The sequence below is a fragment of the Dermacentor silvarum genome, chromosome 3 (assembly GCF_013339745.2).
Source record: "Dermacentor silvarum isolate Dsil-2018 chromosome 3, BIME_Dsil_1.4, whole genome shotgun sequence".
NCBI classification, from domain to species: Eukaryota; Metazoa; Arthropoda; class Arachnida; order Ixodida; family Ixodidae; genus Dermacentor; species Dermacentor silvarum.
In genome coordinates, this window is record NC_051156.1 from 216,624,772 (window position 1) to 216,642,058 (window position 17,287).

Here is a 17,287-nt window from a genome sequence, read left to right on the forward strand (position 1 = left end):
GTCTAACGTACATTTCTCCTTACAAATTTTGCAGAGGGCGTCGTTATAGTCCCTCGTCTGAGTTAAGTAGATCCAATATGGTGGTGTATAACTGTTTCCCTGGAGGCGCCGCCAAATGCGAGCGTCCTCCAGAGAGAGAGACCGATGCGGAGGCGGAAAGATTCTTCTTTCGGCTTTGTAATGATCTACAATTTCCCTGTACGTGATGATGTTATCTTTGATCCCTGGAACTGGTCGCATGAGTATGCTGAACACGTGCTCGGCGCGGCTATGACGTCAATGTCCAGGCTCCTCTCTTGCGAGAATAGCGTGCGGCGCGCGCTTCTCCTCGCTCAACCAGTTTTTAGCGTTGCGCACACCTGAATTTCCGTCGTAAGTTCCGTAAGTTCCGCACATCCGTCGTAAGTTCGATTCCTAATGTCCACATACTTCTTTTTCTAATTCTTCTTTTTTTTTCTAGAGTAGAGGGAGCGTTATGAACAGCCGATTTCACACTTATTCTAACTTGGCGTTCTGAAAGTTAGCTGCAGCTCTAGCTTAACTATAGAGCTGACAGAGCTTGCTTTTCTCGCTGACAGCTGCAAAGAAATCTTACGTACGCATTAGATGTTTAACTGTTATCAGGCTATTATCAAACAAAAATAATACCGCAAACAGCTATACTTTGTAGTTTGTACCACGGCTGCTCGGGAAAAAAAAAGAACACCGCGTATTTTAATCGAGCAACATTGAGTGTACATTTTATGTGTATTTAGGTCCTCATTTATTTCGAGCCATTAGACTAACTAATCCAAACATCAGCACTATTGCAAAGCGCATAAACACCCATGCGTACAACGCCTAAATAATTCTGATACTTTCAGCTTTCGTTTTCTCGTGGGAGCTCGCGTCTTGAGACGATTGAAACGCTCACTGACGTTGGCGAACGCCGAACTGCGTCAGAACGCTTTTATACGTCTTTCTCGGAACCTATAAACGCACCCTTATTGACAGGCAGTGATCACGAGGGGGCGAGAGAAACCTTACAGTTCCAATTTTTGGTTTCTCATTTCGAATCCGCATAGTGGTTTAGCCGTGTTTAATGACAATGCGGCATAAATATATGTCGTGGGACAGCACTGCATCAACCGCAAAGAGCTCTACGGGCCTAGTTGGGACCAATTGGGAGGCACTGCCAGAGGAAGCATCAGATGCAGCTATAGGGCCTTCGAAACAAGAAAAGAACGCTGTCGTCGCACAGACAGAAGCCATCACTTACCACGGGCTACTTGTTGTTGTTAATTGTGGTGTGCCCGAACTCGCGTACGCATTTACGACTATACTTTCATTGTTCCTATATTGCGCTCACCAGCCTTATCTTGTGCGGTCACCTAGCCAGTTTCAAAAATAACTTAGCTATAATTTGTCACCATATTATGCGGGCATAGCTAACATTATGATGCAGTCTGCTTCAAGATAAGAAGACGTGGTGGTTCAGTCACGATAAATGAAAGATTGATACGTATGTAGATACCGGATATTGTGTGAAATATCCTAAGATATTAATCGCATGAATCTATCTAAAGATCTATCTAAAGTTAGTCTATTTCAATAATATTTTTAAAAATTTCCACCGTACCTTGCCTAGCGTTCCTCTTTTATCTCCCGTCGTCCTTTTGACGGCCGGCTGGCTGCATGGCCAATCTCTCCTTATGGGTAAGCTGCTTAGTGTAACGCTCAATTAAGCAAACCAGCACGCGAATTCATATATGATGTTGGCACCATTACGCGCGAAGAGGAAGAAGAACGTAAGCGATTCAACTGTTCCGCCATGTGATTTCTTTGCACGGTGCCGGGGGAACTACGAGCTGTTCGTGTGAACAAGCAGATTCGGACGCGCATGTTTGTCATCTATAGTCGCGCCAATGGAGCCATTCGAGAAAGATTTGAACGGTCAGTACACTTTGCTCGAGACTATCGGTTCGGGCGCTTTTGCCAAGGTAAAGCTTGCCATCCACATGCTGACGGAAGAGAAGGTTGCGATAAAGATAATAGACAAAAGTTCCCTCGGAAAGGATTTGGATCGGGTGAAACTGGAAGTAGCAGCGTTGAAGGATCTGGCTCACCAAAACATCTGCAGACTCTACCAAGTGATCGAGACTAGCTGCAGGATATACCTCGTCCTCGAGTACTGTCCCGGAGGTGAGCTCTTCGACTACGTCGTCCAACGTGGGCGGCTGAACGAAGACAAGGCGAGGCATTTCTTCCGACAGATAGTGTCTGCTGTAGCTTACGTCCACCGGCAGGGATACGCGCACAGGGACCTGAAACCAGAGAACCTCCTCCTGGACGCGGACGACAACGTAAAGCTAATAGATTTTGGGCTGTGTGCGAAGCCTAAGGCTGGAATGACCGCAAGCTTGAGAACGTGCTGCGGGAGCGCCGAGTACGCTGCACCTGAGCTCGTCGCCGGGCGAGAGTACATTGGATCCGCGGCTGACATATGGAGCATGGGGGCCCTGCTGTACGTACTTCTGTGTGGCCGCCTTCCATTCCACGCTGATAACACGGCCGTCCTTTTCAGAATGATTCAAGCCGGCAAATATACGTGTCCTGATTGGCTGTCTGATAGATCCGTAAACCTGCTCTCTCGGATGATGGCTGTCTCTCCCGAAAGGCGAATCACAATGACACAGCTCGTCAACCACCCGTGGCTCATCGAAGGCTACGAAGGCCCAGTAAGCTTTGAGAGCATTTGTTCAGGGTCTCCTCTCGATGATGAAGTGGTCGCTGAGTTGGCTGTCAGCTGCGGTCGCCCCAAGAATTTCGTCACTGCCGAGATTAATCAGCGGAAGTGTGACTACATGACCGCTACATACCAGCTACTACTGGAGAAAAAGAACCGGGGAGGAAAAATTCGGCTTTCGCTCCCGGCGCACAACCCTCAAACAACGTCGCCGAGCTCCCACGATCGTGTGGTCAAGCAACCCGCCCCAAGGACGGTTTCTTCGAGGTCACCGCTGCGCAACTTTATGGAACGCTGGCTGAGCGGTAGTACTCAACCACTGGCGCTGGTCAAGGACATTGCCTACGGGACTAGCGTCCGTCTCCCTCTGCGAAAGTCTAAGGACTTGTGGGAGCCATGCATTGAATTGCGAGGCGACGACAAGGTGAACCTCAACCAGCCTGACCTTCTGACACCCGCACGGACGACGCAAAATGACATGCAGGACATGTTGGTGTGGCCGGATGGTCAAGGCGAGCCACTCGGTGACAGCGCATCGATGGCCGTCGACAGTCTGCAAAAGGCAGATGGCTCCAATTGGCGACAAGGTCGGCATATCTCTCCACTCGGTGACAAGACGGCAGGATCATCGTCGCCACGTGTCGGCAGTTCGACCAAGTACGTGTTTAGCTCCATAGAAAGAGGACTGGGCCGGATGCGCCTGATGATGACGTCTTGCCACAGGTCGCGTTCCGAATTCTCCAAGGTGCTCCAGAGCGGGCCTAGGAAAGTCGAGACGATGCAGAACGTCTCTACCATGCCAGCAACGCTCACTCCCGACCAAGTACTCGACTCCTTACGAGCCGCACTGCAGCGAATAGGGATCGTCTGCAAGCAAGAGCGCCACACTCTTTGGGGTAGAGTGCTCGACGACCGAGGCAAGGTGCAGCTAACCTTCGAACTCGAGGTCGTGAAGGTGCCGCAGCCCGGGCTATTGGGAATTAGTCGTAAGCGCCTGACCGGCGACGCCTGGCACTACAAACGCGTCTGCGAAGAAGTGCTTAAGATTAGGGCCACGCTAATATAGCCTCCATCACACCACGTGTTCAGCCCTGAGTGATTCTTAGGCTTTCTGAATAAAGCCTTTTGAATTAGACTTTCAGCGATTTCGAGGGAGCTTGCTTACGTCGGCTTTTGGTGCTACTCAGTCCGTGTGAGCGCGGATGAGTGAGTCCAAGAGAGCCATTTGTGAGCCCAACATTTAATGAGTGAATCCGACGGAGTTCGCTTACTTTGCCGACCTGTGTTCGACTGCAGTATCAACGTGGCTCTGTAGCCACTGAAGACAAACATGATAAGCGAGAGAAGCAATGGTCCATATATTCATAATTTTGTTTGTTCTACGTGAAAGTAAAATTCTTTTATCACTTCTAGTACACCTGCGCTTTTAGAACTCAGTGGCAATGGCGTTCTACTGCTGAGCGCAAGGTCACGGGCTCGATTACCGGCCGTGGTCACCACCACATTTCGGTGGGGCGAAATGCAGGAAGGCTGCCTACCTATATTTACATGTAAGTTCAAGAACCCCAAGTGATCAAATTTAATTCGCAGCTCTCCACTACGGCATCTTTCACAGCTCCAGCGTTGCTTCTTGAAGCCTTAAAGTGATTGATTGATTCATTCACAGGGGTTTAACCCCATGAATCAATCACGTTTAGGGTTCCTTTGGAACCGGACTGCATCATTCATTGTCAACTGTGGTCCCTGTCGGCAATAAACCTTGCAGCCCGTGTATTGATAATAATAACTATAATAAAAGAGATCTGCCACTGTGTACCATGTCTTGTGATGCAGCCAGTAACTACTCTCTAATTTATATGCCGTAATAGTGAAAACCGAGCAGCAGCTGTCATGTGATGGCTAACTTGATAGTTTTAAGAGGAAGCTTTAGCTCCGTCCCAACTCCGATGCCGCCTATTCAAATACATGTAGAACGCAGAAACGCTTTTACAAGATAACCACTGGGCCGGCTTTGATGAAAGTGCTTGAGTTGGGTCTGAATTGCAGCACTTACTAGCTTTCCTAACAGCTGGCTAGTACAAAACTAGTACGAAGGTAGTAAAACACATAGTAATATAGTAAGCGCGTGCATTCACTAGATATTTACTAACTTTATTTTTAAGAGCGTAGATATATCGCGGCCGCCTCGGGGTGCCGCGACGAGGCCGCTCGCTGAGGACAATCGTGTGCTCTGATTGGTATCTATGGGTGATACGACTATAGGCCCGAGCGCCAACATCTGACGAACAGGTCATCTGCTTCCCCAGTTGCACAGCCTCGAGGTGCGTCGCGATCATGGTCGAAGCTCGTTACATTAGTAATCCTTTCAACGCGAGTCCAGAGTGTGGCTAGCGGTACGCCACTGAGCACACATGCATCTATGCGTTGCAGCGAAAGAAATCCGCTTTCCACGTGCTTGCCGCCGATTTTATTCATTAAGGAGAAGGTTACTCTAGGTCCGCATAAAAAGCTTTGACCACAGCATGAATGCACCAATCCTGCTTTCTTTGTAGGCCTCATGTTACGTCCACGTAGTTGCAAGCACAGCAATGTTTGCAATTCAAATAAGTAATTAATGCTTCGCTCTCATCACCTGTCTTCCAAAAAACGTAAAGTTTTATTGGCGTTTTAATATTTGTCGATTCACTCGACTATTATATCTGGCAATAGCCTCACCGTTCACTAACCTCTTTAATATTTTCTGCCAAGTGCCCAATCTTGGCCGATAACCCAGTCGGTATGTGTCACTTGTGCAGAAGAAATACCTATCATCGTCATCGTCATCTCTGCTTGTGGGTATGTGCCAAAGTCAGGAATCGCCATCATCAAATCAAATCAAATTTATTGAGCATCGCACGGAGGTCTAGAGGCACAGACAAAAAGGTTATGCAAAGGCTTGACTAGGAGCCTGCGTCCCCTACAGAAAACTGGGACCTTGCGGACAGCATATTTATAAAATGGAAAGAAAAAAAAAAAGCAGCAAGGAGGTCTAAACATACAGCTCACAAAAAGAAGTTTACACAATAGTTTGAACCCCCTTAAAGAGAATATATATATATATATATATATATATATATATATATATATATATATATATATATATATATATATATATATATTATATATATATATATATATATATATATATATATATATATATATATATATATATATTACAAGTACAAAAGGTATTTACATAAGCTATGCATATACAAAACGTATAAATGAGACATAACAAAATGTACAACACCAAGCAGAACCAATATTTTCTTTAATGAATATGGGTTTTATTTAATAGGCATGATCATCATTATCGTTATTCGCGCGCGGCGAGCAAGAAGAATCTTGGAACTCGTAGCGGACGCACCGCATCGCCCAGAACGTCCGCCTTCCTCGAGGGTTCGTCAGGCTTCCCGACGGCTTCGTCAGCGGGAAACGTCGCCACACACTGCCAGGCTGCGAGGACGCTGGTTTCCGCCGCACGATTAAGTCCCCGTACCGCCATAGTAGGTAAGGCCAGTACCGATCGTATCGGGCTCCTGCAGCCTACAAGTAACCATGGGAAGACAATGGACACAAAAGCAAAAGAAAGCACTGAGGGAAAAGCTTTCTATTGAATTTCAATGTAGGCATACCTATCACCGAGGACAGAATTTGAAATGCGCTTCATATTGCAAATTAAGAAAAAAAAAAGTGGAAAAAATGAAAGAACTGTGGGGAGTTTCCACCTGGCCAGTTTTCCACCGGCGCTACCGACTTCTCACTCTATGTGCCTGCTGCTGGTTCATTCCCAAATAACGGCATGCCATTTTCCGGTTTTCCAGGTTCCCCCTGAAGGCCGATTACCACTCGCGCCGGCCAGCGCCGTATGGCCGCATCGTACGCGTGCGGTCATGCGAAAAATTGCACAAGTCGAATACTTGTGAACAAATTTCTGTTTACATTGTGTACACAGTGTAAACCGTACACAGTGTAAACCGAAATTTATGCACAAGGGTTCGAATTATGCAATTTTTCGCAGCAACACACGCGTGCGGTGCGACCATGCGGCGTTGGGCAGCTCAAGCGGGAATCGGTCTCAAATGGACACATGATAAGCTGCGTCGCAGGCAGTCTGTCGGGCGTTCACACAAAGCAGGCAATGTCGCAAACGAAATAAGTCCTAATTACTTAAACTTACCATTTAAAGCATGATGTATTTTGTTTCCATTTATGCGTCCATCTATTGTTGTGTTGTTCGTAAGCTATTAAATTGCATTAAGAATAAATTATTTGCAGCAGCAACAGCATGATGATGATAAATGTATGCCAAATTTTATATATCGCCTTTCAATAAATTTCACCCATGCCAAGTTTGTACTCGCCATAATGCTACTTCTTTTGTTTTCGTTTTGTTTGTATTTTTGCATACAGTGCGTATTACAAAAAAAGTTGTCGCAGTTTCACCTGAAAGGCGAAGCATCAATTGCGATAGCAAATTTGAAGAGAGCTATACGGAGTAATGATAGCAGCTTTATCAGCTGTATAAACTTGGACATGCAGCAGCACCGGCAACACGCAGAACTGTTGTCGACGCCGTCGGCATTTTGCCCGCGTTCGCTCAAAATGCGTGTGGCGTTGGTGACTGTTGCCGGAGCCTCTGATATAAATAGGCACTTGGTGCCGCAGCTAAATGTCGCCTCCCTTCCCTCCTCCTCCCCCCCTCCCCCACGGCCTTTCGCGCGTCGGAAGAAGGATGATAAGTGGTTCTTGAGGGAAAGGGAAAGGTTGGCGCTATCTTCTGCAGCCCTTGAGGGAGCACGGCTCAGCGCCAGCGGAAGAAGGCACGTTTGCTCTACATATATGGTGATTGTAGAGGAGGAAATAGACGCCTACTTCTGCAGCCCTTAAGGCAGCACAGCGCAGAACGCGCGTTTTTTCTCCGCCGTGCGTTCACTCCCCGTGAAAGCGCGCGTCCCTCGCGCCCTTTCACTCGCACATACAGCGTTCGGAAGATAGCGCCAACCTTTCCCTTTCCCTCAAGAACCACTTATCATCATCATCGGCGACGATTTCATCTCCATTGACGTCATACGGAACCTCACGGCGACGGCGACGGCGACGGCGACGCCGACGGCAGAAATCTGCTTTTGAGTGTCCATATAATTGCTATCGCAATAAAAACTGTCACAGTTTCACCCGAAAGGCGAAGCATCAATTGCGATATCAAATTAGTAGAGAGCTATACGGAGTAAGGATAGTAGTTTTATCAACTGTATAAACGCGGACATGGAGCAGCACCAGCAACGCGCAGAACTGTTGTCGACGCCGTCGGCGTTTTGCCCGCGTTCGCACCCAACGCGCGCAGCCTTGGTGACTGTTTCCGGTGCGTCTGGGGGCGGCTCGGAGGTTTTCGCCGAGGTCAGAACGGGACACTCGTCGAGCAGCGTCCGAAGTCTTTACCACCTTCTCACCTCGCAACGTTTTCATATAAATACGCATTCGGTGCCCCAGCTAAACGTCGCCTCCCTCCCTTTTATTTATTGCTATCGCTATATATATATATATATATATATATATATATATATATATATATATATATATATATATATATATATATATATGTGGTGATTGTAGAGGAGGAAAGAGACGCTTAATTCTGTAGCCCTTCAGGGAGCACGGCGCCGAACGCGCGTTTCCTCTCCGCCGTGCATTCGCTCCCCGTGATAGCGCGCGTCCCTCGCGCGCTTTCACTCGCACATAAAGCATACGGCACGCGGCGAGGATTTCATCGCCATTTGACGTCAGAAGGAACCTCACGGCGACGGCAGAAATCTGCTTGGAGTGGCCATATAATTGCTATCGCAATAAAAAAAGACCCTACCAGGAAGGACAATTTTTCGCTGGAGATAAGTGGTCTCGAGCGTTCAGTCACGTGGTGATATTGCGTGTATTCGCGGGCTTCTTTCACGCTTTGAAAAACTTTTATGTAGCACGTATTGAGCAACAGAAAGCTGCATCGGTAGTTTTATTGCGATAGCAATTATATGGACACTCCAAAGCAGATTTCTGCCGTCGTCGTCGCCGTGAGGTTCCGTATGACGTCAACAGCTATGAAATCGTCGCCGCGCTCCGGACGCTGTATGTGCGAGTGAAAGGGCGCGAGGGACGCGCGCTTTCCCGGGGAGTGAACGCACGTCGGAGAGCGAACGTGCGTTCTGCGCCGTGCTCCCTGAAGGGCTGCAGAATTAGGCGTCTCTTTCCTCCTTTCCACATACAAAGAGCAAACGCAACTTTTTCCGTCGCGCGACAGGCTGTGGGGGGGACGGGAGGGAGGGAGGGGAGGCGACGTTTAGCTGCGGCACCAAATACGTATTTATATAAAAACGCCGCGCGCGTTCGGTGCGAACGCGGGCAAAACGCCGACGGCGTCGATAACAGTTCTGCGCGTTGCTGGTGCTGCTGCATGTCCAAGTTTATACAGCTGGTAAAACTACTATCCTTACTCCGTATAGCTCTCTACTAATTTTCTATCGCAATTGGTGCTTCGCCTTTTGGGTGAAACTGCGACAAATTTTTTCATGTTGCTCTACAATTTTCTCATTGACACTTTTGATCTACATATAATATTTGAGAAGTTGATGATTTAGACTAATTATGTAATTAGGCGTTGTGCAAAAAACTGTCAGCCCTTCCACTGGGGTGGAGATGGAAGACGAGCGAAGTGCTCTATGGTGGGAATTATGTATTTCCAATTATGACTATTAAGATGTGATGGTGTAATTGGTTATTTGAACTATTAAAGAATGAGAAATATATTTGATCATCCGGTGGTTTTCATTTAATTAGTGACTACAGGGACCATGGCCTTATGGTCGCTACGGTACACCGCCATAGGGTGTACGGCATAGGTTGGCACGTTCTTCATAAACACGTCACCAACGCCGCGCGCTTTCGGTGCGAACGCAGGCAAAACGCCGCCGCCGTCAACAGTTGTGCGCGTTGTTTGTGTGACCGCACACAACCGCTGTCCAAACGCTGGTTACGTGACGAACGGCTAAATGTCCCCTAACGACACTGTTAGGGGAGAGGTGGGCGCGAAGCCAGAGAGAGTCGGCGGCAGAGACTGGCAGGGCTGCGCGCATGCGCCGCTGTGGGAGAGCGGGCAGAGAGAGAGATTGTGGTTGTGAAGAGGAAGAGGTACGCTCGCGCACAGTCTAGGGTGCTTCGACTTCACCCTATCCCCTTTCTCTCCCACTTTCCCCTCCCTGTTGGCGCTGAGCCTTGCTCCCTCAGGGGTTGCAGAAGATAGCGTCAACCTTTCCCTTTCCACACGAACCTCTTACACAGGGTGCTTCGATGCCCTCCTCGCCCACCACTTCCCTTCCACTGGGAAGTCGCGTTTGCTCGCCGCCGTGCGTTCGCTCCCCGTGAAAGCGCGCGTCCCTCGCCTTCGCTTGCTTTCACTAGCACATACAGCATACGGCCAATTAATTTTTTTTCTATTGCTGGACGCGACGATCGAAAGGTGAGCCCTTAACAGGTTCGCTGTAAAAATAATCTGAGTATATCCAAGCGATGACAACTACACTACCTTGGTCCTGTCCAGCTACGTGGCATTTGCATATTTTAATGTCTTGGTGTATGATAGTTAGGACACCCTGTATGAAGCTTTATAGAAAACAGAGTACAAACTACCTGGGAAGGCTAAAGATGCACCTGAGTGCTGAAAATTCGCCGTGTGCTGAAGTAAAGATTCCCTCTAACTCCATTGCTGTGTTCACGATGTTGTTTAAGTAAATACCTGCGAGGCGTTAAAATTTGCTAAAATTCCGCGTACAAGGTAGGAGGGGAAATGGCACGCATTCTCAAGAACTTTGCATTGAGCACCTACCTTTTGCGGCATTTGCATACGCAATTTCTTAACCGTGATTTTAACTTTTGAAGCAGCCTACTTAGAACAGTACAGATTGACAAGCAGCATGTTGTCACTTCACATCGCACTGACTTTTTTTAGCGATCTTGCTGTTTTCCATTTCGCCTGCATCAGACACTAAACTGAATAAACTTCCTGGAAGCAACTACTCCCCTAGCATGCGGTGTCTTGCACTGGCCTCAAGAAGGTGGCGCAACTATTATTAAATCCTTCAGTGCGTGCATTTTTTTTTATTTGCAAACTTGCGCCACCCATTTTTCAACATCTCTAGAACGTTTTCGCAGAGAATTTATTTTTCGTAAAGCTTGACGGAACATTTGTTAAGTCCTCGACCGAGCCCAAATTTGTTAACTTTACAAAAATTCGGGAGAGTTGGCAGGTGTGAGTGAATGTAAAGACAACTGGAAAATTGTCGCTAAGGGTTTTACTAATCCGATGCCCATCATGTATGCGTATGAAATAATGTATGGGATAGGGTATGTGTACGACATACTGTCGCAAGTAAACATTCACCTCCCAAAGAACGGCATGCTTAGAAGGGGCGAAATCCCTTCTCCCGATGTTATGGAGCCACTGCTTCCGACGCACGACATTCCGTTCACCTAGGGGGATATAAAATAAGGCTTACCCTTTCTCTGGCCTGCTGCTGCATTGAAACGCGCAGCAGCAAAGCATTTTCACGGAGAACGAATCTCAGATTCCTACGAAAGGATGGAAAAACTTGGGAAACACACGTTCGGAGCGGCAGGACGACCACCACTTGGACTGCTCATGGCGAGCGGGAGAAACTAAAGGCGCGCGAAAGCAAGTTTTGTGCCGTTTTCGTGACGTCAGGGTCACCTGACGGGGTAGGCTCGAGCGCCGCAGCCATTCAGCGTGGCGGATGCGCTGCTTCCGCGAAAGAGGGGGAGAAAAAGAGGAGGTTGACCGCGCCAGCGAGGGTGTTGCGGCGTAGATCAAAGCGTGTCGCTACTTTCTAACATCAAGGGGCTTTACGGCAGGTTAGGTTGCATGTAGGCTCCCTACGGCAGGTTAGGGAGCCTACATGCAACGCTTGAATGTAGGCTCCATACGGCAGGTCAAATTGGGACTTCGCCTGCCTAATGCGTTTTGGACACGCGCGCTCGCGTCGGGGAAATACCAAACAAAGAAGTTGTCGCAGTTTCACCCGAAAGGCGAAGCATCAATTGCGATAGCAAATTAGTAGAGAGCTATACTGAGTAAGGATAGTAGTTTTATCAGCTCTATAAACTTGGACATTCAGCAGCACCATCAACGCGCAGAACTGTTGCCGACGCCGTCGGCGTTTTGTCCGCGTTAGCACTGAACGAGGGCGGCGTTGGTGACTGTTGCCGGTGCCTCTGGGGGCGGCTCGGGGGTTTTCGACAAGATCAGAACGGGACACTCATCGAGCAGCGTCGGAAGTCTTTACCACCTTCTCGCATCGGAACGTTTTTTTTAATATAGAAATACGCATTTGATGCCGCAGGTAAACGACGCCTCCACTCCCTCCCTCCCGTGCCCCATGACCTTTCGCGCGACGGAAGAAGTCGTTTTTGCTCGCTGTATATGGTGTTTGTAAAGGAGGAAAGAGACTCTTAATTCTGCAGCCCTTCAGGGAGCACGACGCAGTATGCGCGTTGGCTCTCCGACGTTCGTTCGCTCCCCGTGAAAGCGCGCGTCCCTCGCGCCCTTTCACTCGCACATACAGCGTCCGGAGCGCGGCGACGATTTCATCGCCGTTGACGACATACGGAACCTCACGGCGACTGCGACGGCGACGACGACGCCGACGGCAGAAATCCGCTTTGGAGTGGCCATATAATTGTTATCGCAATAATAATAAAATAATAAAAAGGTGCTAGTGCCTTCACATTTTAATATAACGCGACTTATATTGCCCCTGGAAAAACGTCTTCTCAGCAATGCATTTATGTTTAAATTTGAAGTCGACTTTAAAGGGATTGGTGTAAGCTTGGTCTTTGTAAGCTTGCTTTCCCACGTTCTGAGTTGCAGTGGGAAAGCCAGCTTGCAACGGGGTCCGATAACGGGGTTTGAACGGGGCCCGATAACGCAGTAGCGCACCCAGGATCTCTGCCAGGGGGGGGTTGACAGTTTGCCAATACCATCTAAACAGCGCTAATTTCACTTTCTTCGGGGGAAATTGTCAAAAAATGCGCTTTTTGCGAGTGTGCAGACGATTGCGCGTCTTACATCTTAGTTGCAGTACTCAAATGCGTAAGGAAAGAAAAGGGGTTAAACAAAAGAGGGGGGTTAAGTCGGCCTCAGGGGGGGGTTACAACCCCCGAATCACCCCCCGTCGGTGCGCCACTGCGATAACGCTATCACGTTCCACTCTTAAAGGAGAAACTTAAAGCGTCCTCCATTTTTTTTTCCTTTTTTGTACTTCCTTGGTATTAACATTTGCAGCTTGTTCGGCACATGGCGACAAAGCGCTACTTGGAAACCTATCAATCGCTTAACCGACTAGCACGGCTTCCGAGATCGGCGCTCTCGTCGCACGCGAGCGCATCCAGAAATGATGTGCGCAACCATGTTTTATTGCGATAGCAATTATATGGACACTCAAAGCGGATTTCTGCCGTCGGCGTCGCCGTCGCAGTCACCGTCGTCGTGAGGTTCCGTATGACGTCAACGGCGATGAAATCGTCGCCGCGCGCCGTATGTTGTATGTGCGAGTGAAAGCGTGCGAGCGACGCGCACTTTCACGGTGAGCGAGCGCACGGCGGAGAGCAAACGCGCGTTCTGCGCCGTGCTCCCTGAAGGGCTGTAGAATTAAATGTCTCTTTCCTCCTTTACAATAACCACATATATAGAGCCACGGCCGCTACATAAAAAAAGTGTTTTTTTTTTTTTATGTAGCGGCCGTGATGAAGCAAACGTGACTTCTTCCGTCGCGCGAAAGGCCGTGGGGGGGACAGGAGGAAGGGAGGGGATGCGACGTTTAGCTGCGGCACCAAATGCGTAATTATATAAAAACGTTGCGAGGCGAGAAGGTGGTAAAGACTTCCGACGCTGCTCGACGAGTGTCCCGTTCTGATCTCGTCGAAAACCTCTGAGCCGCCCCCAGAGGCACCGACAACAGTCACCAACGCCGCGCGCGTTCGGTGCGAACGCGAGCAAAACACCGACGGCGTCGACAACAGTTCTGCGCGTTGCTAGTGCTGCTGCATGTCCAAGTTTATACAGCTGATAAAGCTGCTATCATTACTCCGTATAGCTCTCTACTAATTTGCTATCGCATTTGATGCTTCGCCTTTCGGGTGAAACTGCGACATTTTTTGTATATATTTTTTTATGGACAGCGTCATCAAAATGTACTTTGCTGGCAAGCAGTGTCGTCACATTTTGTCCGGTGTCATGACGTTAGCGTTTGGAAACTGGCTTTAATATTAAAATATGTTTATGTATTTTCTATCCTTGATAATTTCGAAATGTGATATTTGTGCATCCGATAAACGTATGGTACAGTTTCTTGAGTTTCGGAAATATGTCAGAGCACTTTCTGTGCATACACGGCATACTGTGACGCAAACCTATCACGTGATCATGCGCTAATTCTGTCATCGCAGACGGCAGCTACATAACGGGGTTAATGCTTCTGCACGGTTTTTTTTTTTTTTCAGCTTCAGCGCCATGGCTATCACCGCGGGAGCCCAGTGTTGCTTCATCTGTGTCATGCTCATCCTCATAATCGCGACCATCATCCCCGCTTCGATCTTTAGCTACACTTACACACAGCCTTATATCGACTTTCCCACCGAACCTTGGGAGTACAATGACTGGGCCGTTGTCAGCGACTCCGATCAATGCGCCGAAGTAGCCAAGTGAGTACGACGCAAGGAGGCTTATTTTAAACCTCCTCGGTACGACGCTTGCCTCGACAGGGTATTTCTCACACATGCTGGTTATTGGTTTGCTTGCTGCTGGGTTGGTTATGGCATAGTCCCTCAATACTAAACAGCTATTAAGGGACCATGGTTAGCGTATGCATGATGTGCGCACATTTGTACGCGTTATTAAGCTTTCCCAGTCCAAACAGTGCCAGGAAAGACACATTTTAGAGAGAAGAGCTCGAAGGGCCGGTAAAGATGTTCTGGAACGGGGCGGTGTGCCGGATACTCTGTAAAACAAAATTGGAACGGCGTGGTCATTCCGGCGACGACGCCACAATACGGAACATGCAAGCGAAGCAATTGCTTAGCTCGCAAAATTTAAATTGGCAGAGTGAAACCCTTTTCTGGCAATTCAGTTTATTAACGCAGGTTAAACCAACATTATTTACTTGAATGAAATAAAGAACATTATACGATGATTTAAAGCGCTAAAGAAATGCAAGAACAAATCGTAAACCTATTACCGCGTATACGTACAACCATACGAAGCCAACGTATAATAAATACAAGGAAAGCATACGCAAAGTCATTCGTTGTTTTATTCGAAATGTAGAAGCGATCAACGTAAATGGATATGAAAGTATTCGAAAGAAATTGGCAGGCTCAACTGTACATAATTGAGACGAGACGCCGGCGCCCACCGAGCTGGTGGGGGCCCGAGCGGCACGAGACGTGCTTTGTAGTTTTTCTGTTGCGTATAGTGTTTTAAACGCCGAGGTGAAACCGAACCAAAATCGAGCCAGTGGTGCCCTAGTGGTTCAAAATGCGCTTCGTCGTCTGGCGATGAGGACATTGAAGGCTTCCGAACGAGAAAAAGAAAGCGGGATAGGGGCTGCTTCTGTTTCAAATTCGACGTGCACTCTTGCGAGAAAGGCGCTGAACATGTTCACGAGCGTGCCTGCCTTCTGGTGAAGTAGTATTCTTTCATGAACGCGGAGTCAGACGCAATAGTAAAAGGTGGTTGTGGTTGGCTTGAAGAATGCTTAAACACCACACACACAACGAAAACGTATTTCCCAGCTTTCATTGTCGTGGAACTGCTTCTTGCTCTTATTTAAATGGAAGAGCTGCTCTGGTGGCTGCAATGTATAGACAATTTTCGTGAGGGCACCATCATTCAGGGCCAGTGACGCCATGTAAAACCAGGCCGGGCAAAGCTGCCATGCTGGTATATGAGGCTGGTTGTCTGCATGGCTGGAGGTAGCTGCACTTGGCAGCGCGAGAAGGGCCGTTCGTCGTGCTGCGGAGTGACTTTCTTCTTTTACGTGTTTTCTTCTGCTTTTTTAAATATTTTTTTTGTGAATCTGTGCAGGCATTGGTGTTGTCAAAACCTAACAATTGCGGTCTACATCGCTCCATCTGGCGAGATCTAATTCGCAAACGGTTTCCTTTAGCGAGACACCCAGTCTACCGTACGAATTGCCGCAAAGAAATGTCATGCCGATTGCTTAGTATTATAAAAAAAAACACTTAATTGGATCGCTGGAAAGGTACGTTCCGTGTAGCGCGAAACCATATATGTATTTTTTAAGCGAAGCTTTATTGGCTCACAAGTTTCGGCGGCGGTGGTGGTGGTGTCACGCTGAAAAGTGGGCCGATCCTGGGAATAGTGCAGTAAAGGTCCAAGTTCATTGGCACATACCAGGGACGAAAAAGAAAGAGAAAGAGGGGAATAAAGAGAAAGAGAGTGAAAGAAAGATAGAAAGAAAATCACCACGAAGGTCAGAGAAACAAAGAGAGAGAAAGGAAGAATGGTATATAGAAAGTGAGAACGAAATAAAGAGAGAGAAAGGAAGAGAGAAAGAAAGATAGGTAGAGATAGAACGATAGAAAGAGAGAGAAATAAAGAAAATCACCACGAAGGTCAGGGAAACAAAGGAAGAGAGGAAGAAACGCATACAGAAAGACAGAATGAGAAATAAATAGAGTGAAACGAAGAGAGAAAGAAAGATAGAGAAATAGAGAGAGAAAGAAAGAAAATCGCCACGAAGGTCAGATACACACACGACAAGCTTCGCTTACCCCCATTTTCTCGACAGGGGAAGGGCTGGTGATTTTTTTTTCGTATTAGCACTATGATTTCGACGTATTTATTTCAGGCACACACTTCCATGCGTTCAATAAATAAATCTAGCATGTCAGCGTAATGTCACAGCGCTGGTGTTAAGTTGTTAGGCATTTCTTTTGCAGCGTTCAAGATCAAGAACATATGGACGCAAACATGACATAGCATTGTGTCCTGCTTCCTTAAAGAAAAAAAGTTGTCGCAGTTTCACCTGAAAGGCGAAGCATCAATTGCGATAGCAAATTTGTAGAGAGCTATACGGAGTAATGATATTAGCTTTATCAGCTGTATAAACTTGGACATGCTACAGCACCGGCAACACGCATAACTGTTGTCGACGCCGTCGGCGTTTTGCCCGCGTTCGCTCAAAATGCGTGCGGCGTTGGTGACTGTTGCCGGAGCCTCTGATATAAATAGGCACTTGGTGCCGCAGCTAAACGTCGCCTCCCTTCCCTCCCCCTCCCCCACCCCTCCCCCATGGCCTCTCGCGCGTCGGAAGAAGGCGCGTTTGCTCTACATATATGGTGATTGTAAAGGAGGAAAGAGACGCCTACTTCTGCAGCCCTTAAGGGAGCACGGCGCAGAACGCGCGTTTGTTCTCCGCCGTGCGTTTATTCCCCGTAAAA

General features: G+C 47.9%; 1 protein-coding gene across 1 annotated transcript; it reads left to right on the forward strand.

Annotated features, from left to right (window-relative positions):
* The first annotated feature begins 1,846 nt into the window (after window positions 1-1,846).
* LOC119445215 (maternal embryonic leucine zipper kinase) lies at window positions 1,847-3,807 on the forward strand. The gene has a single exon (XM_037709537.2). It carries the CDS (start codon window positions 1,905-1,907, stop codon window positions 3,789-3,791), a length of 1,887 nt encoding a protein of 628 aa, XP_037565465.1. The 5' UTR covers window positions 1,847-1,904; the 3' UTR covers window positions 3,792-3,807.
* Window positions 3,808-17,287: the final 13,480 nt, after the last annotated feature.

Bases quoted from the DNA above. Each gene is read 5' to 3' on its own strand.
- LOC119445215 (XM_037709537.2), top strand. From the start codon at position 1,905: ATGGAGCCATTCGAGAAAGATTTGAACGGTCAGTACACTTTGCTCGAG.